General features: G+C 47.4%; 13 protein-coding genes across 13 annotated transcripts; 6 read left to right on the top strand and 7 right to left on the bottom strand.

Annotated features, from left to right (window-relative positions):
- Window positions 1-490: 490 nt before the first annotated feature.
- Window positions 491-1,993, top strand: MCD1 (kleisin alpha; the record flags this gene model as incomplete). Its single annotated transcript, XM_024857911.1, has 1 exon — window positions 491-1,993. The coding sequence occupies one exon, from the start codon at window positions 491-493 to the stop codon at window positions 1,991-1,993; it is 1,503 nt and encodes a 500-aa protein (XP_024713837.1).
- A 48-nt stretch (window positions 1,994-2,041) lies between these two features.
- Window positions 2,042-3,666, bottom strand: C7M61_002539 (uncharacterized protein; the record flags this gene model as incomplete). Its single annotated transcript, XM_024857910.1, has 2 exons — window positions 2,042-2,050; window positions 2,230-3,666. 2 exons carry the CDS (start codon window positions 3,664-3,666, stop codon window positions 2,042-2,044), a joined length of 1,446 nt encoding a protein of 481 aa, XP_024713836.1.
- Window positions 3,667-3,769: 103 nt separating this feature from the next.
- Window positions 3,770-4,477, top strand: SLD5 (DNA replication protein; the record flags this gene model as incomplete). Its single annotated transcript, XM_024857909.1, has 1 exon — window positions 3,770-4,477. One exon carries the CDS (start codon window positions 3,770-3,772, stop codon window positions 4,475-4,477), a length of 708 nt encoding a protein of 235 aa, XP_024713835.1.
- A 53-nt stretch (window positions 4,478-4,530) lies between these two features.
- C7M61_002537 (uncharacterized protein) lies at window positions 4,531-8,036 on the bottom strand (the record flags this gene model as incomplete). The annotated part of the gene is made up of 2 exons (XM_024857908.1): window positions 4,531-4,546; window positions 4,657-8,036. 2 exons carry the CDS (start codon window positions 8,034-8,036, stop codon window positions 4,531-4,533), a joined length of 3,396 nt encoding a protein of 1,131 aa, XP_024713834.1.
- Window positions 8,037-9,167: 1,131 nt separating this feature from the next.
- On the top strand, window positions 9,168-10,073 carry C7M61_002536 (uncharacterized protein; the record flags this gene model as incomplete). Its single annotated transcript, XM_024857907.1, has 1 exon — window positions 9,168-10,073. One exon carries the CDS (start codon window positions 9,168-9,170, stop codon window positions 10,071-10,073), a length of 906 nt encoding a protein of 301 aa, XP_024713833.1.
- A 941-nt stretch (window positions 10,074-11,014) lies between these two features.
- Window positions 11,015-11,644, bottom strand: EIF4E (translation initiation factor eIF4E; the record flags this gene model as incomplete). The annotated part of the gene is made up of 1 exon (XM_024857906.1): window positions 11,015-11,644. One exon carries the CDS (start codon window positions 11,642-11,644, stop codon window positions 11,015-11,017), a length of 630 nt encoding a protein of 209 aa, XP_024713832.1.
- An 812-nt stretch (window positions 11,645-12,456) lies between these two features.
- On the bottom strand, window positions 12,457-12,810 carry PGA1 (Pga1p; the record flags this gene model as incomplete). The annotated part of the gene is made up of 1 exon (XM_024857905.1): window positions 12,457-12,810. The coding sequence occupies one exon, from the start codon at window positions 12,808-12,810 to the stop codon at window positions 12,457-12,459; it is 354 nt and encodes a 117-aa protein (XP_024713831.1).
- Window positions 12,811-14,468: 1,658 nt separating this feature from the next.
- On the top strand, window positions 14,469-16,355 carry AVT4 (Avt4p; the record flags this gene model as incomplete). The annotated part of the gene is made up of 1 exon (XM_024857904.1): window positions 14,469-16,355. One exon carries the CDS (start codon window positions 14,469-14,471, stop codon window positions 16,353-16,355), a length of 1,887 nt encoding a protein of 628 aa, XP_024713830.1.
- A 32-nt stretch (window positions 16,356-16,387) lies between these two features.
- C7M61_002532 (uncharacterized protein) lies at window positions 16,388-17,011 on the bottom strand (the record flags this gene model as incomplete). The annotated part of the gene is made up of 1 exon (XM_024857903.1): window positions 16,388-17,011. The coding sequence occupies one exon, from the start codon at window positions 17,009-17,011 to the stop codon at window positions 16,388-16,390; it is 624 nt and encodes a 207-aa protein (XP_024713829.1).
- A 154-nt stretch (window positions 17,012-17,165) lies between these two features.
- On the bottom strand, window positions 17,166-20,212 carry C7M61_002531 (uncharacterized protein; the record flags this gene model as incomplete). Its single annotated transcript, XM_024857902.1, has 2 exons — window positions 17,166-20,143; window positions 20,194-20,212. The coding sequence occupies 2 exons, from the start codon at window positions 20,210-20,212 to the stop codon at window positions 17,166-17,168; spliced, it is 2,997 nt and encodes a 998-aa protein (XP_024713828.1).
- A 2,255-nt stretch (window positions 20,213-22,467) lies between these two features.
- On the top strand, window positions 22,468-23,097 carry C7M61_002530 (bifunctional thymidylate/uridylate kinase; the record flags this gene model as incomplete). The annotated part of the gene is made up of 1 exon (XM_024857901.1): window positions 22,468-23,097. The coding sequence occupies one exon, from the start codon at window positions 22,468-22,470 to the stop codon at window positions 23,095-23,097; it is 630 nt and encodes a 209-aa protein (XP_024713827.1).
- Window positions 23,098-23,146: 49 nt separating this feature from the next.
- C7M61_002529 (uncharacterized protein) lies at window positions 23,147-23,587 on the bottom strand (the record flags this gene model as incomplete). Its single annotated transcript, XM_024857900.1, has 1 exon — window positions 23,147-23,587. The coding sequence occupies one exon, from the start codon at window positions 23,585-23,587 to the stop codon at window positions 23,147-23,149; it is 441 nt and encodes a 146-aa protein (XP_024713826.1).
- A 483-nt stretch (window positions 23,588-24,070) lies between these two features.
- On the top strand, window positions 24,071-26,206 carry CAS1 (ATP-dependent DNA helicase; the record flags this gene model as incomplete). Its single annotated transcript, XM_024857899.1, has 1 exon — window positions 24,071-26,206. The coding sequence occupies one exon, from the start codon at window positions 24,071-24,073 to the stop codon at window positions 26,204-26,206; it is 2,136 nt and encodes a 711-aa protein (XP_024713825.1).
- Window positions 26,207-26,991: the final 785 nt, after the last annotated feature.

The raw sequence follows: 26,991 nt of genomic DNA, 5'->3' as shown, positions 1-26,991 counted from the left end.
TTCTTCAGCTACCCGGTGCCTCAATTTTTTGATTGTCCAAAGTGAGATAATGAGGCACAAGAGAAGGGTATAGTTGCAATGAGGGGAACCAAGGTGTTTAAGGAATGGCCGAAGCTTTGAACGGTGAACCTACCATGATATTAAAAACATAAAAATAAATCGTTGCTGTCTTCAAGATCTATATCGTCTTGTGTGTTGGGTTGTTTCTATATGGCTCTTTGTCTGAGGGTTCAATTCGCAGCCAATATTGGTAGCCATTTATCTGCGCAAGCCTTTGAACCAGTGAGTCTTTCAAAAACCCACTTTTCACTTACCACCAGCATTAGGCAGAAAAGAATGTAAAAAATCACTACATCTTCTTGTTCTCAAAAATTATCACTTTGGCTGCCTCCAGTGAACCCTTGTAGCTATCCAGCGCGACCTGCATACTCACCCCATCAGATACGCGTACGCTACCATCAAAACATACTTCTTCAACTTCACCTTCTTTATGACAGACTTACTCACACGCCAGGGCCCCTTGGCTCAAGTGTGGTTGGCATCCAATTACGATAAGAAACTATCCAAGCAACAATTGCTCAAAACGAACCTTGTGCGCTCATCAGAATACATTGCTAAACAGCCAATCCAAACATCCTCCAAAGACTCCAGTCAGCCCATCACATTACGTCTCTCCGGTCATTTGCTATTGGGTATTGTGAGAATCTACTCTCGTAAGACGAAATACCTTTTGGATGACGTGAACGAGGTTTTGTATAAGCTCAAGAACTCTTTCAAGTTTGCCAGTGGTGCTACTTTGGGTACCAGTGCTGCTACAGTGAACTTGCCTCCTCAACAAACGACACTCAGCAACATCAACAGAATCATGTTGCAGGATCAAGTCACCGACTTGAATTTGCTCTACCAGGATGACTTGGATTTGGATGACCACCCAGCGGAACTTCTAAACCAGTTGGGTCGCGCTGACGCCCACACAGACGATATGGACCTTGACCGTTCAATTGAGGTCGGCCGTGGTGTTGATGAAAACCAGGACTTTGACTTAGATTTTGATTTGAGCATGGATATGGACGCTTCTATCGAACAGGGAAGAGATGCTCAGGTCGCTATGCCTGATGCAGATCAGTCCTTGCTCGACATAGGCTCAAAAGCCGCTCCTGAGCAGCCTTTAGACTTTGACTTGGGCGAGCCATTAGAAACTGTCTCCGAGTTGCAAGCAGCTCAGGACAGTGCACCCACTGAAAGCAGACAAAGACGCAGGCTCGTCGGCGTCAGCGAGGACGGTGTTGTTAAAACCACTAAAAGAAAATTGATTGTTGACTCAGCAGAGGATCTCGAGCGTGGTCTTCCAACTGAGGTCTTGAGAAGTATACAACACCTTCAGACATTTGGACATTTCTCAGAGGAACATTTGACTATCAAGTTGACCCCGGCACAAAAGTTGCAGCTCATTAAAGAACTCGCCGGACCAAGCGTTGCCAAACGTAGAAAGATCTGGAACATTGACGAGGAATTGGCGCAGCGTGCTGATCAACTTTCTGCCGAGGAGCAACGTCAGACCAACCAACAGAGTGAGGATTATGACCTAGACTTCGATTTATCGTTGCCGAGCCTTGAGTCTGATAACGATGAGGCTAACGCCAATGATAATTTGCTAGAAGACGGTACCTTAAGCAACGTCAAGACCACAACGCAAGTGGCTCAACATCTTCGAAACGCTTTTCTCGATGAGCCAACTGTGTCACTCGACAACATCATAAACAGAGATCTTGAGTTCAAGGACCCCGAGGAGGCCCCTCTTGGGATAGTGAACAAATCAGAAACCACCGTGGAAATCAGCAAGCGTAGAGAGGCAACCAAGTGCTTCTTCGAGACATTGGTGCTTGCTACCGAAAATTGCATTACGCTTGACCAAAAGCAAGCCGAGCCTACGAAAATCGGTGGAGACATTACCATCAGGCCGCTCGATAACCTTGCCGCCAAATTCTTGTAACATTACATACCTAAGTTAATAGAATCCAAATATTGCATGACACCTCCATCAATGTTCCTGTTTGTTCTCTGTTCGTTAACCGTATCGAGCTGTATTTGATCAATTGCCAAAACAGTTAACTGACCTGCTTTGGACCCGATTGTCAAGGTTGATCCCTCGCTGTCAAATGCCACCAGTGCAACGGCTCCGAAATTTGACGGAAGAGGCACAGAACAGACAGGTGCCAGACAACGTACTTTAAGATCCCAATAATCAACTGATGATGATCCCTCAGGAGGAGTAAAGGAGTTGAGTGTGACGAATTGAAATTCGTGGCCGGGACGCACATGGATCTTGGTTATAATCTTTCCGGTGGAAATGCTATGAAGCGGCAATTGAGATGTGTGATGCCATATTTTGAGAGTCCAGTCCATATGGGACGAAAGCACAATAGTGGATGCCGACTGATTGTGCTTCCATGACGTCTCCGCTATCGACAATACAGCAGCAGCAGATGAATATGTCCGATCCACAAGCTGGCCATCCTTGCTATTTTTGAGTTTGATTGTATCGCCATTGACGGAGCCAACGTAGGTGTTATTGAGGAACTTGAACTCTGGAGCGTGATGAGAGGTATCATTGGACAGCATGTAATTTGAGGACATGAGGACGGAAGTAACATCAACACCGGCACCCGAAGATAACTGGATGGTTTTTGAAGGAAGTTTTGGAAATGCAAGAATGCTCAAGGACCATACGTTGATGACACCATTTGCGCAGATCGTCACCATCGACGGACTCGCTGTATTGATATCGGGCTGCTCTATCAGGATGATAGGGCTGGAATGATAAACAAAGCCCTTCTTTGATTTTTCGAAAAAAGATGCAACTGTGGATGTTTGTAAGGTGGGAAGCACAGAGAGCTGATCGCTTTTGACATTGGTCAAGTCCCAAAGCGCCAAACGGCCGTTCTCCATGCCAGCAATGATCCTGAATGCATCAGACTTGTCGAACTCAATGGTCGTAATAATGCTAGTAGAATGTAGGAAAAACTCGGGAAAAATCGACTCCGTGGATGCGTTGAAGACAATAGCCAAACCCAAGGGGTTGGTGAGATCTGACTTCTTAGACTTGGGTGGACCATACGCGACGAGCAAGAGATCAGGAAACTGCAGTGTCGTCTTTATTTCCCTTATGGGCCGATCTAGAAAATCGCTTAAAAGGTGACTCTGTGTGAATGGCGAGTCACCCACAGATCGAAGTTCGTGTTTATCCTTGATGCCGAGTCGTAGTTTCGAGAAGGGAAAGTGAAGTTGGCTTTCCAATTGGCTCTCTAGAGCCTCATTAATCACCTCTTCCTTCAGTGGTTCCGCCTCCTTGGGCAAATCATCCACCACTGGACTCTCAACCTCAGTCTCTGGCTCAATCTCCTCCTCAACTACCTCAGGTTCAACCTGAATTGCCTTGTCAAAGCGTATCACCAGACTGGGTTTAGCCACAACTTGAGGTCTGGAGATCTCCGTAGATTCCCCAACTTGCACGGCAAAATCTACCTTCTTGACTTTGACTTCCTCTTCGGCCTGTTTGATCTGGGCCTTTTCTGCATCCTCCTTCTCCTTTTGCAATCTTCGCTGCTTAAGCTCATTGAGCCTTTGGCGTTTTTGCTCTAGTAGAGCCTGTCGATCGACCTCCATACAGTCTTGGATGAAATGGTGGTGCTGTTTACCTCCAGTATGAAGATTCCTGTAGGGCGCGTTGATATCAACACTTTTTGGTACGTCCCATAGAAACCACAATATGGAGATCGATGATATCTTACGGGACTTCGAGACGTCCGCCAAGCCTCAGACCAAGCTTGAGCTGGAGAATATAGAAAGCGATCTAGTCCAGGCTATGATAAACGAACGCATGGCACCAGAGCTTCTTCCATATAAGCACAGTCTCATGGAAACAGTGCTTCTGCGCATCCAAAGCCAACAACAGCATCTTTTAGATTCACATGAATATGGCGACTCTAATGCCGAAGCAGGCGTGGTATCGTCTGATTTCAAGCTACGCCTCATGATCATCGAAACGGACATCGAGCGTATCAGTTATGTGGTTCGCCTTTACATCAGAACCAGACTCAGCAAGATTGAGAAGTTCAGCATATTTTACATTAACGAGACCGCAGAAGAGATGGATGCTTCTCGATCGAGGCTCTCAGCTCAGGAAAAGACATATATGCATAAGTTTTTCCAGATATTGACCCAGCTATACAACAACAGTTTCTTGAAAAGGCTACCTCGGGAGCTTGCTCTCTTGGACGATACTCAGGATTTTGAGTCCATGATTTCAGAGCCTGATTTGGAAGTCCCTGTTTTTGTGAAGGTGGTGACTTCATCACCAATCGAGATAAGCTTGGGAGAGGAAGGTGACCTAGAATTGATCAAAGACGGCGTGTACGTCGTGAAGTACCGCTTAATAAGAAGATACTTGGAGATTGGTGACGTGATTCTCATTTGATTCTTATTTATACGCTTACCTGGTCGCAGCCAGCAGGACATTCGTTGTGCTCGTCAACAAGGAACCACTCTTGCAAGCACCCAAAATGTCCAGAATGGCCGCATTTGAGGCCAACGACAACAGTGAGTCCCTTGCATGGCTCATTGCAGTAAACACAGTTTCGCTGCTTGCTCGAGCACTCGTCGCAGTACCAAAAGCCGAACTTCTCTGTGTTTTCGGCGTACAAGTGCTTCGTCTTTTCATTAGTCAAAAGCTTCTTGCAAGAGTCACAGAAGAAACGCATATCAACCTCCTTGCTTGCATAGACACTGAGGTCTCCCTTGAGGCCAGAGGGAGCGCTTTTCACTATAGCTGTTGCCTCTGCGAATAACTCTTTCTGTCGAAGAGATTCCACATATAGACCAAGGCATTCCAAGCATGCCCTTTTATCCATTACCCGCTTCTCAAAAGCTTTGAGCTGTCCATAGAATAGCATGACCATAGTAGAACACATGATGAGGTCGCCTTGATCTCTAGCGTACTCAACTGCCTTGGAAAGAAGATTCGTTAAGCTCCATGGCTTGCTCAGCTCTTCGTTTCCTAGCAACTCCAGGGCCGCTGTAGAACTTTCCTGAATGGCCTTCGTTAATCCAGATTTTAATTTATCGGTACTTTTCATGCTGGATTCTTCAACCTTGTCAAGTGAAGGGCTCTGTACAAGTTGAGAATTGATACCTCTGAATCCCTCTGCGCTTCTTGGCTTGAAACCATAATGAGGATTGACTGGTGATGCTCTTGTTGAAGAAAACGATTGCCTTTGTCTTGAAAGCATTGTTTGAGCACTGCTGCCGTACCTACCTTCCGAAGCCTGATAACTTGAGGAGCTGTATGAGTTGCTGAATAAGTGAAGCTTTTCATCATCCAAATCCGGCCCTAATCCTGTAGAGCGAGGAGAATGGCCAGAAGAGAAAGCGCTATAGCTTGTCTTCCTGGTGAGCTCTTTCGACTTGGTATTCGGGTTTAGCATCTCGGTTGATGCCAGCTTTTGGATTTGAAGCGATTGCTTCGCCTTGATGTCCATTGCAGGGAATTCCAGAGTCGATTCAGGATTATTTGGCATCTCCATGGTTTGCGCCTTGTCATGATCGTCTTGTAAAAATATGTCTTCTTTGGATGCGGTGTGAGACTTTCTTCCAGAGATTGCCTCACCGTTTCTGTTTGGTGCTCTCGCAGACATAACTGATTGAGGCGACAAGGGACCAAAATCCGAGTTACTCTCCTTAGATGAGCTTAAAATAGCCATATTATGCACTGATGCTCCGCCCTCACTTCGCCTGTAATTGGTGGTCAGAGTTGAGTTCAGGTCGTAGGAGCCACAAAGATTACCAATATCAGAATTGATAGAGGCCCTCTCCTCCGTAATAGGCTGGTCTTCATGCTGTTGTGGTTCCTCCTGGACCTTCGAACCATTCTTAATGTCAAGAGGAGTGACGGAAATTGAGGAGGTACTTTGCTCAATTGCGGTAGCCAACATCCGCCATACCTGACAATCTCTGAAGCGCTGTACCGAAGCAGCAGCCTCAGCGTTCATTTGGCATACGAATGCCAAGGACATTCCATCAGGAACAGTATGGTAGTATTCATACGCGAGATATTCGAACACCGACTCGTCGTTGAGAGGAATTGGAAGACAGACTGCGACAAAGTAAGGCGAAGGAGCGGCACTGATAGTACTACTTTTCTTTTGATGAAGGGCAGAGACTCCTGATGACAGCGGTTGAAGCATAAGAGACAGGGAGCCGGACCCTTGTGTGGACTGCGATGTGTTTCGGGTGAGTGGAGGCCTTGCTAAGTGAGCTGAATGAGTGGCATGGCCTGAGCCTGGAACCCCTCCAGGTTCAACAAGAGGACCAAGATGCGACAGTGGATTTGGCGAAGGCAGTTTGAGCACAGCACTTGAAGGATTATAGGTTGACAGACGCATGAGCAGGGGTCTGTCTTTTGGTGACTTTTGGTAGATGAAATTCGAAGCTGTCATTGAGTTTGGCATTTTGTACTTGGAGTCGAGAGACAACGAGGAAGACTGGTGTTCGAGCTCTCTGTCTATCAAGGCTTCCTCACTTAGATCATCTGTAAAGGGAGCTGAAGCATCCAGAGCATCGTATTCGTGCCCATATGATGAGTCTGCGGGGTCCATGTAGAACTCTGACTTTTGTTGGTTCGTGAACGAGAGATTTGTGTAACCAGGGCTCCAGGCGGTAGCAACACTGGTAAGTTCTTCCAAAGGCCGGGATATGTTGAGGCCGTCATCTTGATTTCTTGAAAGATTGTATGACACGAAAATGTTGGACTTGGTAATTGTCCACAACTTTCGTTCGTTCTGGAAGTTATGGGCCCAGATGAAGTTTTGAACAGGCTTGCCTGTGGAGGTCGTAATAACTTCTTTTGGAATATACTTCCTGCGAAGATTAAAGACAGTGATGGTGGGATCGTCGTTCAAGTAAGAACATGCAAAATCGTAATTGTACAATGATTGAGGCGAGGCATAGTCGTCTGTGAAGTCAAGCAGGTTGTGTCTGGAGCTGATGGCAGAACCGGCATTGCTGGGGTCTCCATTGGGAATGTCGGACCACCTTACCTTCATCACTGGACCGTATGCGTTCATAGTAACTTTTGGGGAAACCGAATGGTGTGCAACAGAGTCTTCGTAGTCCCAGAGACATATCTTGCGGTCTCTGCCTCCCGTAAGCACGTATTCACGTTCCGGATGTATATGTAGCGAAAGTGCCGGGCCCGTATGGAATGTCCATTTCCGTTCAGGAAGACCGCCTTGATGGTGATTACCTCCTGGGTAACGGAAATCGAATTTGCAGAGCGATCCCGAGTCGTGGACCGAGAGAACGGTCATTCGACCACGAGATCTTGAAAATGGAGAGTATTGACACGCTCTCACGGGATCTGAATGTTGAGGTGCTCGTAGCTTCATCACCGGTTTCTGGTTAAATGTTCTCAAGTCCCAAAGTTTGATCGTTCCGTCCTGCGAACCCGAGAGAAGGATCTGGTCCAGCTCCACAAAATCCATCGAGTTGATCACACGTTTATGGTCGCTGAACTTGTGTGCCAATTTGGCCTTTCCAGCAGCCGATACCTGGAATATGCTAACCGTACCGTCTGTCAAGCCACAGGCCACCATGTCTCCGTTACACTTTACAGTGTTGACATTAAACAAGCGAGGAGACGTATGGAAACGTTTCAGCGCCGAAGGATCGACGATGTTGATGTCTGCAATGACCTGGTTCTGGTCTGAGTTGAGTGCCAACAATTTGAGGTAGTTTTTCCCGCCAATAACAACATGATGCGAAGGAACAGGTGAAGAAGCGTCGTAGTAGGACGTGTTGATGCGGCCAAGGGGGTGCCGAAGCTGGGAAACACAGGTGATCTCTTTTTCACACGAGTAGGTGAACTTCTTCAGAGGACGCAGCCTCAGCAGATCTGGGGTTTTCTGGCGGGGCAGGTCTGCCTGACTCAAGGAGCCGTATATATTGAAGGCAAAGCGTGCCAAGCCCAGTTGGTTTGACATTGTGCTTTGGCTATCGAACGAGCCTGCTGGGTGCTATCTGGGTGTATGTGCGTATAGATAAGATGGAGGTGCGAGACTAAGGTGGGGCAGAGTTGGTGGAAGAATCGCCCAATGGGGTGCAATTACAAATTTTGAAAGTAAAGTTTAGTTAATTGAAGAAAAGAGAATGAAAGTTGAGCAGGAGGGGGGAAATCAGATATAATGAGGAGGCCATGAGGTGATCGATTATCAGTATTCACCTTGGCTGCGAAAACGGCACTACACCTACTTGGATGAGTTTGAAGAGGTGAAAGGTTAATAGAATGCCAATTAATGATATATGGCTGACTGAAACAAAGAGAAAGTTGCAAAGAAGAAAAGTATGCAAGGTGATCCACGCCTGTGGCACAATGGCAGCCTCTATGCTACTCTCGTGAGAATGGGGCCTTACATAAGAGATTGACCAAACTAATACCCAATTGACTCAATCTCCTGATGAACTAACAAACCGCTTTAGTAAAAATTGCGCTAAGACTTTGCATGCACAAGATACACATGGCGAATTTAACATCCATCATCTATAAGAACATCCGTATTTCGCAGCCAGTTCCAATAGTCAGCCAGCTACCCATTGAAACTTAGTTACTTTTGAACTTTTCCTTCAACTGTTAAGCTTTGCCTTTGGATTTGGTTTTAGAACCTCCCCGACACATCATTTTTAAGCTCACCCCCAATCATACCATATCCTTTATCGACTTCACCTGCGATAACGACCCTGCAGAGCATTGCCTTGCAGCCAATTGCATCCGAACAACCATTGTGCCCATTTAGCCAAATCGACAATAATTCCTAAAGCATTCTAAAATCAAACCACACCTTTTGATCGTATACTGCTTTCTCCGGACTACCCGTGCTGCCATCTACTCCATCACAACCACCAGACTTCGCTTGCTACCCACCATCCAAATCACACCCAAACCTTAAAACCAAACTATATTTCCACAGTCATCCTTTGCCAACACCCACTTAGGAAAATGCACTTTGTGTCACTTTCCCCAAATAACAAACTCCGGTGATCACCGCTTCTTACCACCGCGCTCCTACATCTTTCATTCCACCTTAGTGTCCCACAAGGCGTCACATTCTCTCCCTATGGGCCCGATTACTATCTTCAAAAAGCTCTTCTACCCGGTGAAAATGATAGCCTTGATCGGCATCTCCATTCTGGGTGCAGCTCTCGTGGGACTCTACACGTTTCAGAACCTGCTTATTTACCCTGCTTCCATGAACGATGGACATGGCTACTGCGCTAGACCCGAGGAGTTTGGAATGCCTGATTACGAGGATTTGTACTTGGAGACGGAAGACGGGGAACTGTTGCATTGTTATTGCTTGAAACACGACAGAAAGCTGCCTGACTACACCAACAAGACGGTGCTTATCCTTTCTCCTAACGCCGGCAATATCGGCCACGCGTTGCCTATCGTGTCGATGTTCTACAAGAACTTCGGCTACAATGTCTTTATTTATTCTTACAGAGGCTACGGTAAGTCTACGGGGAAACCTTCCGAGACTGGACTCAGACTAGACGCTCAGGCCATGATGAGTTACATTGCTAAAGACGAACAACTCCTGGAATCCTCCTTGGTTCTTTACGGCAGATCTCTTGGTGGAGCTGTTGCCATCTACATTTCATCGCTCATGGGGGCCAGCGTCCAGGGTCTCATTTTGGAGAACACCTTCCTCTCCATTCCAAAGACAGTGCCCCACATTTTCCCTTTCCTCAAATACTTCACTATGTTTGTCCATCAGAAGTGGGAGCTGGAGCGCTTGGTACCACTCATACCCGCTAACATTCCTGTCTTGTTCCAAAGTGCCAGAAAAGACGAGATTGTTCCTCCCAGTCATATGGACAGAATCTACGAGCTCTCACAGTCGACCGACAAGACGTTTTACAAGTACACCCATTCACAGCATAACGACACTGTCGTGCAACCAGAGTACTGGGAACGTGTGCATGATTTCATCAAGAACAAGGTGAATCCGGTTGGCTACTGAAATGAAACCTTCTAATGCAATTGAGCAAGGCTGAGTACTAAAAAAGCTTCAGCAGACCTGGGTTCTGGATTACTCAGTCTGAATGGTTATCAGTCGACATTTTCTCGGGGACATTGAAAGATGAAGCAGATTACACCACCAGAGATCATTATCACGATTGGCCTCCGCATACACCTACCGTTCACAAGGGCCAGAATCAATCTGACTGATGCAATTAGACATCATCACACCTGTCATTATCGCAATCAGTGACACTAGCATAAAAAGACATTGCAGCGATATCTAGAATATCTAGAATTACATAAACATTTGAACTGTTCAATCAGCGCTCACAAACCGGAAGTCTCAACTGAATAGCTTATGAAAAGTGATGCTCTTTATTAATCCAATCTACTGATCTTCAATTAAGAAGCTAGCTTTCTCCATACTTCTTAGTTAACTGACACGTTAACGAGATCAGATGTTGCGTTGAACTAAGCATACATTAATCAAAGTCGCCTCTCTCAGATAGATCACGATTCTCCGTGAAATGAATTCAAATCATTCTTTGATTATCAAATTGTCCTTTTCTCGAATAAATCAGTAGACTCTTCATTTGGCTGAACTCGTGTGCGTATTTTGCAGCCATACCTGAAAACGGAAAGTACCCTTCCGAATACGCATATTCAAGTCAGATCTGTAAAGTAGCAAGAACGTAATAAACTCTATATTCAGATAAAAAAGTACGTTTCAATAAATACGGACTTCAAATGTCACAGCCCATATATCACTGGGTTGTCAATTACTAGACGGAGCCACACTGCAGGACACATCCACAATCCAGACCACCACTAACCTGATCTACACCAAAAGATGCCAAATACAGACATCTCCCACGTCGTAATCTTTTTACATTTTCTTATATTCCTGCCTCCGAACCTCATGCAGCTTGTGCCATTAACCTAGATGGAAATCTGGGCGTCACCCTTGGCGTTGAAGGTGTCGTGGGACATGAACTCCACCTTCTGGTCGTCAGGCAATCTCAACACCTTCTTGAATCTCTCACCAATGGTAACCAACTTGGACTCATCGCAGTCCTTGGTCCAGATACCAACACGGAAAGCCTGTTTTCTGACGTTCAACACAATACCATTAACCTCGTTCTCGTCATCCTCGATAGTCTCGCCAATCACGGCCAAAAGACCACGCAACCACAAGTCGTTGATCACCTGCATGGCGTCACGCTTGTTGTTGAAGGAGTATTGCCATCTGCCACCCTTGGCGTTGGCCTCATCTTCCCACTCAGGCTTGATTCCTTCCTTGAACAAGTGGTAGTCCGACTTCAAGGGCAACTGCGAGGCCACAGGGATGGAATTGTGAATACCCCAGAATTCCTCGACGGAGCCGAAGGTGATGACGGGCTTCAACAAGTCCTGCCAAGTCTCGGACTTGTTGGTCATGGGCTTCGTGTACCACAAAGTCCACTTGGAGTTCAAAGGGTGCTTGGCCGTGAATTCCTCCTTGCTGCTCAAGACAGTCTTTTCATTCTCGAGAGACAATTCTTCGGTCTTCTTGTTCAAATCCTCCGACATCGTGAACTATACTAACTGTAATGGGGAGAGTTCTCGTTAGGGCTTTTTTTTTGCGTTGGTGAGAAAATGATGGATGGAGGAAAAAAAACCGCGCGTATTTGCCAGTCCGCACCGCTAGGGAAAATGGGCCGTTTGGGCGTATTTCGCAGTACGCCACAAGCAAATCACTACAATATCGGTGGATTCTGGATGAATTTTGGTGTATTTTGGTGGACGCAAGAGAGGTAAACTATGGGGTGCTTTGGGGAGTGGGATTTGGGCTCTGTGAAGCTGTGGCTCTGTGCAGCCGATCTTTTCAAGTGTGGTTGTGATAACTGAGTGGGTTGTGTGAAGCGGACGATTCCCGAGGATATTGATTCAAAGTTGATTTGGAAGCTTTCAATCGGCCGATGGATCGCAGGCAGCTTGCATCCGCTATGGCCCACTTAACCGCATAAACTTCCCAACTGACGGGGCGTTTCTCTAAGTGCATGATTGACCCAATCGAAACCGCTTTCGGCAAATGTCCGCAGCAGTTCATTGTACCTTGGAGCTTCTATCATTAGAAAGGGCAGCGGCTCCGAGCCAACCATCCAACACCATGTAAACCGATCGCTCACAGCCTCTAAACACCTCAACAGACGTGATCGACTCCTGGCCCTGTCTACCCCAACGGAGCGCCACCTTGCATTTGTATTTACTCAAGAAGGCACCTCATTCATGCCATGCCATTATAACCTTCAAGTGTCCATCACGGCCGTCTTCTAGACTCCGACCGAGGATCATAATATACACTGTCCTTGGCGCGTTGCCGCGAGCAGCTTCAGGCTACCTTAAAGAAGGAAGCCCAAGGCAATAGCGGCCCAGCCGACAAAACCAGCGTAGGCGCCAGCCTGGCCGTTGTTACTTATCGTGGTTTGCTCGTAAGATCTAACGTTTCCAACCTCTCCAGTTTGCAGACCAACGCCAACGCTTCCAGCAGCCACCGAGGAAGTAGTGTCCGAGTAAGTGGTCATGAATGATTGTTTGTAGGCGGTAGATGTGGTGATGACTTTACCTCCCGTGGTGAGGGTGACATAGACGATAGTATTGGAAGTGGTAGTTTCGGTGTCTGCTCTTTTCAAAAAGTCGGGGAAGTCAAAGGCCAAGGCCAATGAGAGCAACGAAAGAAAGTATAGGAAATTCATGGTATTTTGATGCCAAAAAAAAAAGACGTGTTTCTGTTTCCACTAGTGAGAAAAAAAGGTGGTGTTGAGGAGCGTTTTTTCTCTATTGTGCCTTGCTACGGGAGCTGCTACATACGAACCCCAGGTTCCTGCAGAACAGCCGCCTCATGGCTGTGTCTGGTCCGCCATATGCCACTTTCAAGAAAAGAGGAGGCTTTGGTGGTGATTATAAAAAGCTTTTCATTTTGCGGTTATTGAGTTTTTTGTTGAGTGGCAATGAAATGGCTCTTCTCTGGATGAAAATGGCGTAAGGTTGGTGGGTTCCCTGGACCGTGGATTGCGCAGCCAGGGTCCCATTTTCATAAACAGAGGCTATGAGGGTGGCTTATCTTGTTAGAGATCTTGATTTGTTTTTCTCTTTATATTTAAATTGTTCTTGTGAACTTCATTATAGAAGCGCTTCTCGATCCCCTGGACGATTCATGGTTTGACACCTCCACTTCCTGCGAGAATGCAGCGGCTATGCTTGCAGTGCGTTGGGGCAATGTAGGTACAAGTATCAGGCTAGGAATGTTGCTCAAGTGATATAGCCGTTGAGATAGAAGGCTCAATGAGTTAGAAATCAAGTATCTCGAGGATTTGGAAAAACTGCCTTTTGGTTCTTTTTGTGACTCAATCACCGGCTTGGTTGGTGGTTGGCTGCGAAAACCGCCCTGCAATGCACCTCGCTCGATCTACGCGTTGATGTAGTTCTGTAATCTGTGATTATGGGGAGACCACAGAAATGAAGAGTCTTCGATCTCTTGTCAATTTGGTACTTTCAAGAGAAGTGTTTATTAAAATTCCATTGAATTACGATATAAACTCGGTCAGGCCGGGTAATTGATCCTTGGTTCAAAACATATGCCCTTTGAGGATGCTGAGAGAGAATAGACTGGCAGTTCACGAAAAGTTGAAAATTCTGCCTTCTAGCGTCAAAAATACCTTACTTGCTTCAGCCCCTAACTCAAAGTGGCACTAGACTGGAAGCTGATATAATGGTTTTTTATTCTATGTAGAGGTAAATAGGGTTTTCCATTTAATCAGATGAATCAAACAAAAAAAAAAAAAACCTATATTCTTCGTCGTCGGCACCAAGTAACCGAAAATAACACTCAACTAGTACATGTCTTCACGATTCTGGTAACCCACTAGTTCACTGCTCTTGATTTCCTTCTTCATGCCCATTTCTCTCGTTAAATTCCCACACCTCCTACTGAGACACCCATCCTGAATCTGCGGACCAATAAACAACCACCATCTACAAAAACACCCTACTTCCGTCATACACCACCTCTTATCTCCAGCCCTAAACCCCCAAATAAACCAAACATTGAACAAAGCAATAGCTGAACAATCAAGGCTTGCGGCAGAATACGCAGTGACACATAACGTCTTTGTTCTGCGAACCAATGCCCTCCAGTGTCTGCCAATGTGGGTACCAGCAAACAAAAAACCGCAAGAATTGAAAATCCCATACAATTGAAAAAATACCCTCCTGGTTTCCCCTTGCAGCTTCACCTGATGGCAAATTTCACCCCTGGTGCCATACAACGGAATGGCGTCTTATCTTGTTCCTGTACCAAGACCTTATCAGCGCTTCCATCGCAGCCAAATCAACACCACCTACTTCTCCTTTGATGAGCAAACCCAGAGAAATCACAGGACGAAGGGACTCCATTGCTAAACTCACACGCTCACTGTTTAACTCCAGACAGAATTCGCCACGCTCATATTCCGCCTCGAATCTGTACCAGAGAAATGCCCCTTTTCTCAACCTGAACGGAACTCCTGTGCTGCTCTCTTCTGAGAATGTCTTAGAAGACTCCAGCAGCGACGGCCACGAGCCTGAACACAATGAACCAAATTTGGCTCTGGGTATGAAAGATCCCAAGGTTCTTGAAAACGTGGCTAAACACCTCAAGGATTCTGAAAGAGAGGGCCTCACTTCTGAAGGTGGTGACATTACCAGAGCCATATACAAGCTTGGCAACGAGAACAAGCCAGGCCTTAAGAGATCAAAGTCAGATACCCTGATTGAAGCAAGGTCAAGAAGAGGCTCCTGTGCATCCAGTTTGAACGTCCCCGGAGGCTTCAGAAGACAGTTCGTCATTGCCAACAGAAAGAGGACACCCAATCTCGTCACCAGGAACTTTGTTGAGTTTTTGAGTATCTACGGACACTTTGCCGGTGAGAACTTGGAAGACGACGATGACGTGGCCTGCCACTACGAGGCATACACGCCGTTTGGAGAAGACACGCCGTTACTTCCAGATGGCATCAATCCTAACGGAACTGCTTCCGACAAAAAGGCATACTTCTTGCTATTGAAGGCGTTTGTGGGAACGGGTGTGTTATTCTTGCCCAAAGCATTTTCAAGCGGTGGCCTCGTGTTCTCCGCTTTGACGTTGTTTTTCTTCGGTCTTCTTTCCTTCTGGTGTTACTACATCTTGGTACAATCCAAGGTGGCCACCAAAGTCACCGGTTTTGCCGAAATTGGCCTTAAGACGTATGGTGTCACTCTCCAACGGTTGATTCTCTTCCTGATTATCATTTCACAAGTTGGTTTCGTGGCGGCCTACATCGTGTTCACTGCAGAGAATCTTAGAGCATTCTGCGTCAACATTTCATCTTATAAAACGGAGGATCTTGACATTTTCTGGTTTGTCTTGTTGCAAGCTATAGTGTTGGCTCCCCTTTCCTTGATTAGAGACATCACTCGTCTCTCGCTTTCAGCACTTGTGGCCAACGTCTTCATTTTTGCAGGCTTGGTCACCATCCTTTACTACACCATAAGGCAGTTTATCCAGAACAACCTTGTTCCTGGAGAAGGAATCCACTTTTTCTTCAACAAGTCGGAGTCGTCCTTGTTTATTGGTGTGGCCATCTTTGCATTCGAGGGTATTGGGCTCATCATTCCTATACAAGAGTCCATGATATACCCCAAGAACTTTCCAAAAGTTTTATTTTCTGTGATTTTGACGATCTCCAGCATATTTGTTTTCATTGGCTCTATTGGCTACCTCACGTATGGTAAGGATATTGATACCGTCATTCTCCTTAACCTCCCTCAAAAGTCGCCCACGGTGATCATGACCCAGGTGCTCTACGCATCTGCCATTCTCTTGTCGACACCAATTCAGATTTTCCCAGCAGTCCGTCTCATCGAGCTGAAGTGCTTTCTGCCCCATAAATCAGGGAGAACATCATCCAGCATCAAATGGCAGAAAAACCTCCTTCGTGTTCTCTTTGTCTTCACGACAGCCACCATTGCATTGTACGGAGGAAAGAATCTCGACAAGTTTGTGTCGTTTGTCGGCTGCTTTGCCTGCATCCCATTAGTCTACATGTACCCACCAATGTTGCACCTCAAGACCTGTTGTCAGCAAGAATGTGATGACTGTTTCATCATCAAGCCTGACCCCGAGGCCACCAAAAAGAAGTGGTTGGCCCGTCTTGACTACACGCTCATCATCCTTGGACTATTGGCAGTGGTGTACACCACGTACGACATATTGACCCACTAATCAAAAGCTTCTATATTCCTAAACTTCATTATTTACTCGTCGTCCTTCAAAAGGTCCGTCACGTAGACCCGGGCGTCATGCACGTTTTTCTGCAAATCTAGCTTTGCCTGCTCACGAACCACACGGAACTGCTCTGCCAATTCTCTTGCAGAGCGTGAAAGGTCCTGCTGTTGTTTGTATGCATCAGGATACTTCTCCTGTTCCCAACGGGAAACCTTATCGCTAACGGCCCCGTAAGTTTTGGGCATGGCAAGTCTAAAGGAAACAGCCGACACAGCCAATGGGAAAAAGATTCTCAATGGTGCTGATTTCTTGTTGACAACGATAGCACTCACCAACGTTGGGATTGTCACACCCAATTCACTTTCGTCCCTAGTAAAAGAAAGGATCTCATCCATATAATTGGTGAATTCGTTACGAAAAGCAGATAGCTGAGTTCCAAGTTCGGCGTTGGCAATGGAAAATTTGTCCTGAATGAAGGTTTTCGTCTTGTTCATTATGGACTCCAAGTAAGGTGTGCTTCTGATACCCATTCCTTCAACGAAGGAGATGTTGCCATGAAGGGATTCCTTTTCTTTGAGAGCGTCAGAAATCTCCCCCTTGTAGCCGGGCTTAGCATCGACGAATTCGTCGTCACCATAGAACGATCTACCCATGTTGGTGATGTTGGAGTTTATGGTTTGCGACTTAGTTAGTGCGGTGCGTTGATACTATTGGTTTATACAGAACAAGCGGGTACGTTGCGACGAAGTGAGTAAATACAAAGGTTTTTCATTATGATTCTAATATACAAAGGAAAGACGATCTTTCTTATTTGCCGAAAAGGCCTTTTTTCTTCTTGGGCTTTTCTGCCACATGCGTAGCCTGCTCCTTGGGGGCCTCCACCACGGGCACCTCAATGCGGATGTCGTGAGACATGTCAGCGGAAGACGTCTTGGGCAGGTCGTTAGTGTTTGACGAGGTCATGGAGCCCAGGTTCGATGCTCCCTGAGGAGGGCGAAGGTGCTGTTGCTGACCTCTTCCAGCTTGACTCAACTGTCCCAGCAGCTGTTGGTGAGCCAAGGCTGGAGCCTGACCCAACTGAGGCCCTTGACCACCCTGAGCAAGAGGAGGCAGCAGCTGCGCTTGCATCATTTGCCCGGGCATCATCGAGCGGTGTTTGGATTTGGTGGGTGGGGCGCCGCTAGCTCCAGGCATAGGCATACCTCCTCTTCCACCGAAATCCATGTTGAACGTTCCCCCTTCCATCTGAGGAAACGCAGACCGACGATTGGCCTTTCTCTGTCCGCCTGCCATAGGCACATTGTTCATACCCATCTGAGAGGGCATTTGGCCCATGTGGGAATGCATTTGGCCCATCTGGCCTGGCATCTGACCTGGCATCTGACCTGGCATCTGACCTGGCATCTGACCTGGCATTTGGCCCGGCATCATCTGACCCATCGGCATCTGCTGGTAACCCATCAGAAGGTTAGGATGAGAGCCCATGCGGTGCTTTGGAGGTGGTTGCGCAGGACCTGGACCGGGAGCGGGGCCGTTCTGGTAACGCTGTGGGTTACGCAACGTAGAAGGCAATGCACTTTGTGGGAAGCCATTCGAAGGCAATCCATGAGGGGGTCTCTGATCGACAAATCCTTCGTAAGACCCATTTTGTTGTGATTTGCTAAGCGAAGGGAATGACTGGGAAGTTCTTGCTGGTGGTGCAGCCTGGTGTCCCATGTACTGAGCAGGATAACCCTGTGGTTGACCTTGTCCTTGCGGAGGACCTTGAGGCTGGCCCTGGGGCTGGCCCTGAGGTTGGCCCTGAGGTTGGCCCTGAGGTTGACCTTGGAATGTTTGTGGGTGAGATGGATGACTAGAGGCATCATAGTAACCGTTGTTCTGGTTACGAGCGTAGCCATTACTGTTATTGACAGCCTCCTGGCTATCTCTAGCGTCTTCAAATTCGTTTTGAGCATAGGCATTACCATTACCGTTGCTGTGACCATTGTAATTAGTGTAGTTCGTGTAGTTGTTGTAGTTTTGCAATTCATCCAAAGGTTGGGACATGGAGCGAGTGTGGCCCTGAGGCTGCTGCTGACCTTGAGGCTGCTGGCCTTGGGGTGGGATCTGGGAGAGCTGCTGTTCCCTTTCTTGAAGGGCCTGCTCTCTCTTTTGGAGTTCGAGTTCACGTTCACCCAAGCGTTTCTGGGCTTCTTGCTGAGCCTGTGGTACCTCACCGTTCAAAGCGGCACCATACATGGCCACGTCTGCAAGATCAGACAAATCTGGACTATCTTGATATCCAGCATTGCCGTCCATTTGGCGTTGAGCGGTCTGCTGGGCGGGCTGCTGAGCTTGTTGTGGAAGCTGCTTTTGAGGTGAGGTCTGCTGCACTGAACGGCTCTGAGGTTGTTCCTGACGGGCCTGCTCGATGCGCTGAAGCAACAGCTGAAGCTCAGATTCCTTCTCTTGCAATTGAGCACTGACATCGGCCAACTGCTGCTGGCGAGACTGATGAGTGGAGGTGAGCTCCTTCGACTTGACATCGTGATCTGACTGAAGCTGAGCCAACATTTGGTTCTTTTGAACGATCTGGCTCTCGACGTTCTGCAACAGTTTTTGGCGCTCCTCGAAATTGTTCTCAAACTGGTACTTCTCTAAGTTAAGCTGCTTCAAGTTCTTAGTCATGGCCTCGAGCTCGTTCCTCTTGGAATCGTAGCCCTCCATCTTACGGGTGAAGAAGGCGGAGCCGTCCTTGGAGTTCATCTTGAGAAGCTGGCACAAGATCGAATACAAGTTCTCCAAGTAGGGAGTCTTGACGCCGTAATCGTCACCGAGCAAGATTGGTTGCAATAGGAGCAAATCGACCTCGACATCACGCTGGTGATAAAAGTCGTAGAACAAGGTGTTGGATTCGCAGTAGGGCGGGAGGTTCTTGTTGGCCTTCTCTGGCAAGGGGAAGTAGGCCAGCCAGTTCTTGATCAAGTTGGTCTCGTTCTCGAAGCCCTTGACAAGCTTACACTCCATCTTTTTGATGATCTTGAACACCTCATTAACAAGACCGGTGATCAAAGGTTTGGCCAAGATCTGGCGAGAGAGGTCTTGTGGGTAGGGTTCTTCGAAAATAACAGAAAGCGGGTTCAACACGAGTCTGGGCAAGGCTTGCTTCCACTGGTAAGTCATGAACTCTCTAGGGTTGGTGGATTTGAGCAAGCTGATCACGCCCTTGGAGTCCTCCTGGGCCAACTGCCACATTTTGTAGAATTTGGCAAAGCTCTGAGACTCCTTGGCTGGGATGAGGTGGGTCGAAGCCGAAGACGACAGGCCCAAGTAGACACGGAGATCCAGGCTCAAGGTTCTGTGGAAACACACGTGGGAGTTGAGACCGGGGGCCCTCTTGATATCGCTCTCGTTCATGATAGAGCACACGGAAAGGTCTTTGGCCTTGGGCAAGCTGGAAACGACAAAAGGCTCCAAATTGACATAGCCCGTGGACTCCACCACCACAAGGGCGTCGCGGCGGAGCAAAGGCTGGATCTGGACACAGGCGTCCTGGAACTGCTGCAAATTGGGCACGGATAAAATGACATAGTCGTAGGTGGCCAGTTTGGGCAAGTGGGCCACGGACAGAGCGAGCTGGTCTGGGGTGAAGGTGGAATCGCCAAACACGGAGGAGCGCCAGGCTATGGGGGAGTTCGGATCAACGGACGGGTCCACCACGGTGACAGAGCACAGGCGGGTCTGCTGGAGCCTCCACGCGTAGAAGAGCAAGTTCGGGTTCAGGCCGACTGGGGTGATGTTAGTAGCTGAGGGAGGGATCTAAGAACGGGCCCGATTTGGCCAAAAGCACACATACCTGTTAGGAGCTGGGACATCGCCGAGTCTGCTTAGCTTTTAATCAAAAAGGTGGGATTTTTGTGGAGTGGTTGATTTGAAAGCGACGCAAAGACGTGGAACAAAGAAAGATGGGTGGGTTGTAGGCGGATCGAAAAAGTGAGCGTGTTAGCCAAGCTACACGGGCCTTAAGCAGGAATGAGACAGAAAGCAGGGACAAACAGGACAAAAACGAGCCTTGTGCGAGCGTCAAACAGAGCAAAAAAAAAAGTCCAGCGTACAGCACAGAAAAAAAAAAAAAAAAAGAACCCGCTGCACCGCCCGCCTGTCACAAAGCCGCGGGACGCCTCCAGGCTGAGCCGGCCTACACCATGGTTAGTAGGGAAAAGAAGGGTGTTTTCAGGGGCAAAAGACCCACTTTTGGCAGTGGGTTTCCAGCGTTTTATCATACAATGCCGCGTGGTGATGTTTGAGTGGAGTCTCCTGGAACACTACGCGCCCAGCATTCGCGCAACGGCCCCAAGGGGGAACCCAAGGGCAGAGTTCCACGAGACGCCCCAGGGTTTCAGAATTTCGTGAAAATGTGTCACGGGGCGGCCGAGGCGAGGAGATTTGAAACATGTTTGCTGTGACGCTCGTGTTTTTTTCGTTTATTTCGCGTGTTTGCTTGGGCCCCAGGAGCCGTTTTGGCATCTGTAGACGCTAGGCTGCACCGCTTAAGCGTGGTGCTCACTGCGTAGGTTTCGGTTGCGCAGCACCCAACACAACCGGAGGCGGAGTGGCCGGGGACTTGAGAATGTGAAAAGTTAGGACGACGAAGCAAACTTTAAGTATTTGAGTTGTGGCTTTTTGTTTAGTGTTTAGGATCGGGGTGTTTCGGATCGTGGGGGTGTGGAGATCAAGGTTGAGCAACCGATGGCATAGCCTGGATTTTTCAGGTGGGGAGGGTACTCGTACTGAAGGCCAGTTTGCCTTCTTTCTGTTTCGTGCACGGCTCCCTAAACGGGCCGTGGCCAGCCGGAAGTGGTCCTTTCAAACAGGTGATTTCAATCGCCATAGTCTTTTCTCTCGCCTATTTAAGCTCTCGTATATCCAATTGCGTGGTTCCGCTACGGCTGCACCGGCGGTGATGCTGCCGATCGGCACGGAAAAGCCGGACTGCCGTGGAAGGGCCATTTTTTGTCAGGCTTTAGAAGCCGTACTCCAGGGATCGATCCGTTGGTCCATGGTGATTCGGTTGACTACAGCTGGCTATCCATGGAGATTTAGCCAGAAAGCTCCAGCCTGGTGAGCTCAATTGGTTAGCTGACTCACGCAATCGATTTTTGCGGCCTCTGAATTTTTGGCCATTTTTGTGTTTATTGCAATCATTTTTTTTTTTCTGACTTCCATTCCCTTCATCTGACACTTCCCCAGAGCAGTAGTGCCTCTGCCCAGGCCGGTACATCACGGTTGCGAAAAATCTTCACCTGTTTCTTCTCCACCACCGTCCTCAGCGGCGTCGTCTCGTGCCCATGGCGAGGCTTGATGCTGCTGACTCGCCGTTTTGGTCGTGTTCTATCGGCTAACTTCTGGCAGTCGTGGCGGTGGCAGAAGAATTACCCCCCGGTGTATCTCCGAGAGGTGAGCTCAGCTCTGAACCTCCCGGTCATGTTCCGGGGTACAAACGAAAAGGATCAAGCGAGGGGTGAGTGGAATGAATAACAAGGCCATTGAATTGGTTGGCTTGGTGCTGATCGGTGCTAGTGGCGATTGTAGGTGTAGTGAAAATGTAGATCCTCAAAGGAAGCCAGGCGAAAGCAATGGCACGGCACCAATTCTCTTCAAATTGTTCGATTGTCAACAAGCGATTCTCTTCAACCGATTGTCAACATGATCGACAAGATCAAGATACCCAGATCTATGAGTCCCAGAAATGTATATTGTGAGCATGGGCATTCATACCTTTCCTCCAAGCAGGCAAATCGTAAGTCATTGAATTCTGTTCACCAGTCTCATGGAGTCCCTAGAAAGTTCAAGCTCATTGACTAGACCTTCGAATTCAAACCATGCCAGCCTCATCGGTAGATCAGCCACCAAGGCAACGCTTCACCCGGCAACGTCACGCCTGCAAGATCGCCATTCCAAAACGACATCATCTCCTCAACAATTGCAGTCCATTTTCTTGGATGCCTTACCCCCATTCATCCCTCACCCATTCTCTGAACAATTCGTTCAACCCCACGAACGCGTCTTGTCTGGGTATGCCCTGTCTACAAGCGCGAGTATCTTCAAACTCCGATTCCTTGGTACCACTATGAGAGGCAGCCTTATTCTCATTGAGGGCCTAGACCGCTCCGGGAAACTGACCCAGGCGGAGATTCTAGCAAAGAAGCTTGATGCTGATCTTGTCAAGTTTCCCGACAGACTGACGCCAATTGGTCAGATCATCAACAGGTACCTCACCGACAAGACCTTCGACTTGCCAGATCAGTCAGCACATCTTCTCTTTTCAGCCAACAGATGGGAGCTCGCCAAACTGCTTGAAGAGAAGCTTCTATCGGGAAAGAGCATCGTCATGGATAGATACATCTACTCCGGTATCGCGTACTCCTTAGCCAAAAAGGGTGCTGAAATGGACAGCTACGACTGGCTCTACGGCCCCGATAGAGGCCTTCCCAAGCCTGACCTCACACTCTTCCTCACGATAAGCTTGGAGGAGCTCAGTAGCAGAAAGGGCTATGGCGAGGAACGTTACGAGCAGATCGAGTTCCAAAAGAAAGTCAAGGAATGTTTCTTGAATATCTTGGATCTGAAGGACCCAGCTATTGCTATCGTTGATGTTCAAGGACTTCCGATTGAGCCGGTCACTGCGAAGCTTTGGTCTGAGGTGGAAAGCCGGGCTCTTCACCAGCCAATCGATAGAGAAATTTCTCATTTTTCATGAGCCACAAAGCGGCTTTCATAAATTAGCATCTATGTCATAAACGAATGACTCAATTACTCAAGCCGTCAAGGTAAGCGAGTCGTTGTAGAACCCGGGACTTCAGGATCTCTTGAAGCTCACCTCCAAGGTATATCTCGTCTAGCACGACGTATAGCTTGTGGAAATTGAAAACGAGATCAAGCTCGCAAACATTATCATAGTAGGTATCAAGAATCTCGACGAAAAAGTGGACCGACTCCAAATACGTCAATTCGTTGTCGATATAGTCAATCAGCACGACAAAGTACAACCCGGCGTATCGTCTGTAGACAAGCTTATTATTCTTAAACTCCACGAAGTTCGACTGATGTTTCAGATCACGCAGAGATATAAGTCTGTGGATCTCGTTGATGTGTTCCTGCTTTTCCTTTTCAGTGTATGCGTTGTCGAACCATTTGGCGACTCTCGTTTTTCCTTGCCTATTGAGCACTAGAAGGTAATGAATGGACATTTTGGCGTTTTCTGAATGTAGTATGAAGTTTAAGATCCGACTAGGAAGAGTTTGGGATCCGTTTAATGCCTGGTGATTTGGATCAAGAGTAGTTGATTCTGAGGTCCACTGTGCAGAGCACTCCAATTAAGTGCCTTGGGCCGTGTATTCCGGTGAAAAAAATACGACTAGATATTTGAGGATGGTGATTTAAACTCAATTGGAGATTTTGCTTGGGGGTTAATAGAAGGCTTTGCTATAGAGCTGTATAGTTAGGTTTCCGTGGAGATCAAGGTCGCAACCACCACTGGCAGTGGTGTAGCTTGAAAAACGTCAACTGCAATGAAAAATTCATTATATCACCGACCATACAACTCTCCGACTCAAATCCAAACCATTCTACTCATAACTATCAATTTCATCACATGCATGCCCTTTTGACTAAACCTCAAGATCCGACTGCCTGTAGATATACGCACCTCTGAATAATATCACCAACCCAGAATGGCTGACGAGGAAGAAACCTACAAACAGTTTGAAATCAAAGAGGGGATCATATTCCTTGTGGAGCTTTCCCTGGCAATCCTTCAGCCAATCAACGACCTCGATGGAAGGTCTCAATTGCTAGAGATCCTCTCTTGCGTGAATGAGCTCATGTCAGATATGGTCATGACATATCCCAAGAACGGAGTCGGTATCTATTTCTACAATTGTCAGGAAACCAGCAAGAAGTTTCCCAAGAATTCTGGACTTTCCAAGGTATTCTCGCTCAATGACTTGAACAGTTCCAATATGAAGAAGCTAACAGAGATAGTCAGGGACGATATCGATGGGTTCAAGAGCCTCCAAAATCGATTCAAGTACAATGAGGAGCCACAGGATCGACTCCATACTATCTTGAAGACTATTCTTCGAGAATTCCAGGTGAAGACGCAATACAATGTGAAGAAGTTGTTCTGGCTCACCAACAACGATAAGCCTTACATCAACAAGGAGCTCAAGGACAGTTTGAGAACCATGATCAGTGACTTTGAGGATAACAAGATCTGGGTGAATCCCATCTTCTTGGACTCCTTCGAGGATAGGGATCAGACCAAGCGCAAGAGCTTCGACATTTCGTTGTATCAGAATATCTTCTTGAATACGAACTTCTTGAGTGAAGTAAACAAACACCACGATGAAGATGACCTGCCCTTGAAGAAAATGAAAGCTGAAGAGCTGGATACACCCGTTTGGCTGGATACTCTTGTGTCGTCGCATATCCGAAAGTCAATCTCCAGGTTGAAGGAGATCAGGAGGATTCAGTTTTCCTGCGATTTGATAATGAGTGATGGCGATGGTATTGGTGGCAGGTTTGGATGCTCCATTAAAGGCTACACTTTGTTTAATCACGAATCGGTGAAGCTGTTCAGGCAAGTTTACACTGGTGGAGACACTTTGAAGCTTGTACAGATTGACAGCAAGGTTCAGCGGCAAGATTCGGCTCAGGAAGTCGACTTGAAGCAAGAAGAAAAACCTGAGGACCAGAAAGAGAATCTCACAGTGGTGAAGGGTATACCGGTAAAGCGGACAAATGAGCCGGTTGATGGTCCAAACGAGAAGATCATATATGTCACCGAGGAGAACCTAGAGTTCATGAGGACGTATGCCTTCGATAATGCCCCTGGAGACTCCGAGGAAAACGTGGAAGACGAGAAGGATTTGGTCTCTTTCAGCCGTGCACCATACCTAAAGCTTCTCTGCTTCAGACCCATCAGCTCCTACAAACCTTACTTCAACTTGAAGGCACCCTTATTCGTGACTGCCGACCTTAATGACGGCCTAGGATCTACCAATCGTGAAGGTGGATACACTAACTCTCTCATTACCCTCAAACATCTATACCAAGGATGTGTCAAGCTCGAGAGGTATGCCGTGGTATTTGGGTGCATCAAGAAAAACTCAACACCGAACCTCTATGCCTTGTATCCAACAAACATCAAGGGCTCATCCTCGAACCTTGCTGATAGGGTATTTCCTGAGGGCTTTTTGTTGATACAGTTGCCATGGCTCAATGAGGTGAGAAGTTTACCGGATTACATGTTCCAGGAAGGAGAGAAGTATTTCACGAAACCTGAGGACGACATAGTTCCAGAACCCCTTTTAGAGCTTTACAAATCGTTGATTGAGCAGGTTGGTATCGAGGAGAACTACGACCCCAGCGAGCACCCCAACCCAGTTCTCAACCATTTCTACAAGGTGATCAAGCAGGAGGCGCTACAAATCGATATCAAAAACGAGCTGACGGCGCTTGAAGACAACGACTGGTCAAGCAGAAAGCTTATCGATTTGCGAAAGCAACTTGAGAAGAACAACGACACTGCTAGCCTTCTTCGGCTCATCAACTCCAGTCTCAACAAGGTCGGCAATGAAGATATCAAGAGAAAAGCTGCCGAAGACAACTTAAGCCCGCAAAAGAAACCTAAGCCTGAAAAACTCACGGAGCAGGAAGTGATCTTGATGTGGAAAAACAACTCGTGGAAACATGCCACTGTCGCTCAGCTCAAGGATTTCATCAGCAGGTATGACAAAATCAAGAGCGCCACACGGAAAGCGGATATGGTGGATAATATCTCTCAGTTTCTAGAAGAGAGAAAATAATCACAAGCTTTTGTTTCCATGAGTGGCGGCCTTGACGTTATAGGTGAGCTATTTTGGCGTAAGGCTTAGACATGTCAAGTGGTCTTCGGCTTTGTGTCACCAGAACCCACTCTGCCACACGGCCCGTGGACCATGAATTCCTACCTTTTTTGAACTCTACAGACCACCATGGCTCCTCCCTTACCAAGACATTCACCTGAAACTCACTTTTTGTGTCATCATACCTCTGTGTGGCTGCAAACCCGTAGAGATGGTCACAAGCTTGGTGAGGATAACGACGCGGCATGACGTTGCGATGCGCAATTTGACAGCCTTTGACAGTTAAGCCCTGAACATCGTGGGCCCCAAGAAGCGCTGATAATGACGTTGAGCACATTGGCCCCGGCGATTTCGCAACCTTGATTAGCTTCCACTTCTGGTTTCGGTGGCAGCCGGCTGCAGCCTTGGCGCGGAGAACCAAGAAAAATCGGGATAAATGGCTGCAACTCCCGTTCCACAAAACACACCAACCACCTGGGACAGTCTTCCAATTTTTTGGACTCCTCACATTAAAACTAGCCAGAACAGCTATTCTGCAAATCCCAAATTAAAATATCGGCCGTTGCTGAGTCATTCTTGCTATCGTGTGCAAGGGTCCTGCGCGGTATGTCCGTATGGATCGGTCGGTTCAGCATTTTGCGCGGCCCGAGCCCGAGAGAAACATTTGTCAGACATTTCTAAAAAAAGGAGTCAAAATTATGGTTAGAATTAAGGTTTTGATTCCGAACAAGCGCGTTTTGGCAATC

The sequence above is a fragment of the Candidozyma pseudohaemuli genome (genome assembly GCF_003013735.1).
Source record: "Candidozyma pseudohaemuli strain B12108 chromosome Unknown scaffold00005, whole genome shotgun sequence".
Taxonomy (NCBI): domain Eukaryota; kingdom Fungi; phylum Ascomycota; class Pichiomycetes; order Serinales; family Metschnikowiaceae; genus Candidozyma; species Candidozyma pseudohaemuli.
The sequence above is the reverse complement of the archived record's forward strand: the minus strand, read 5'-3'. Positions and strand labels throughout refer to the sequence as shown.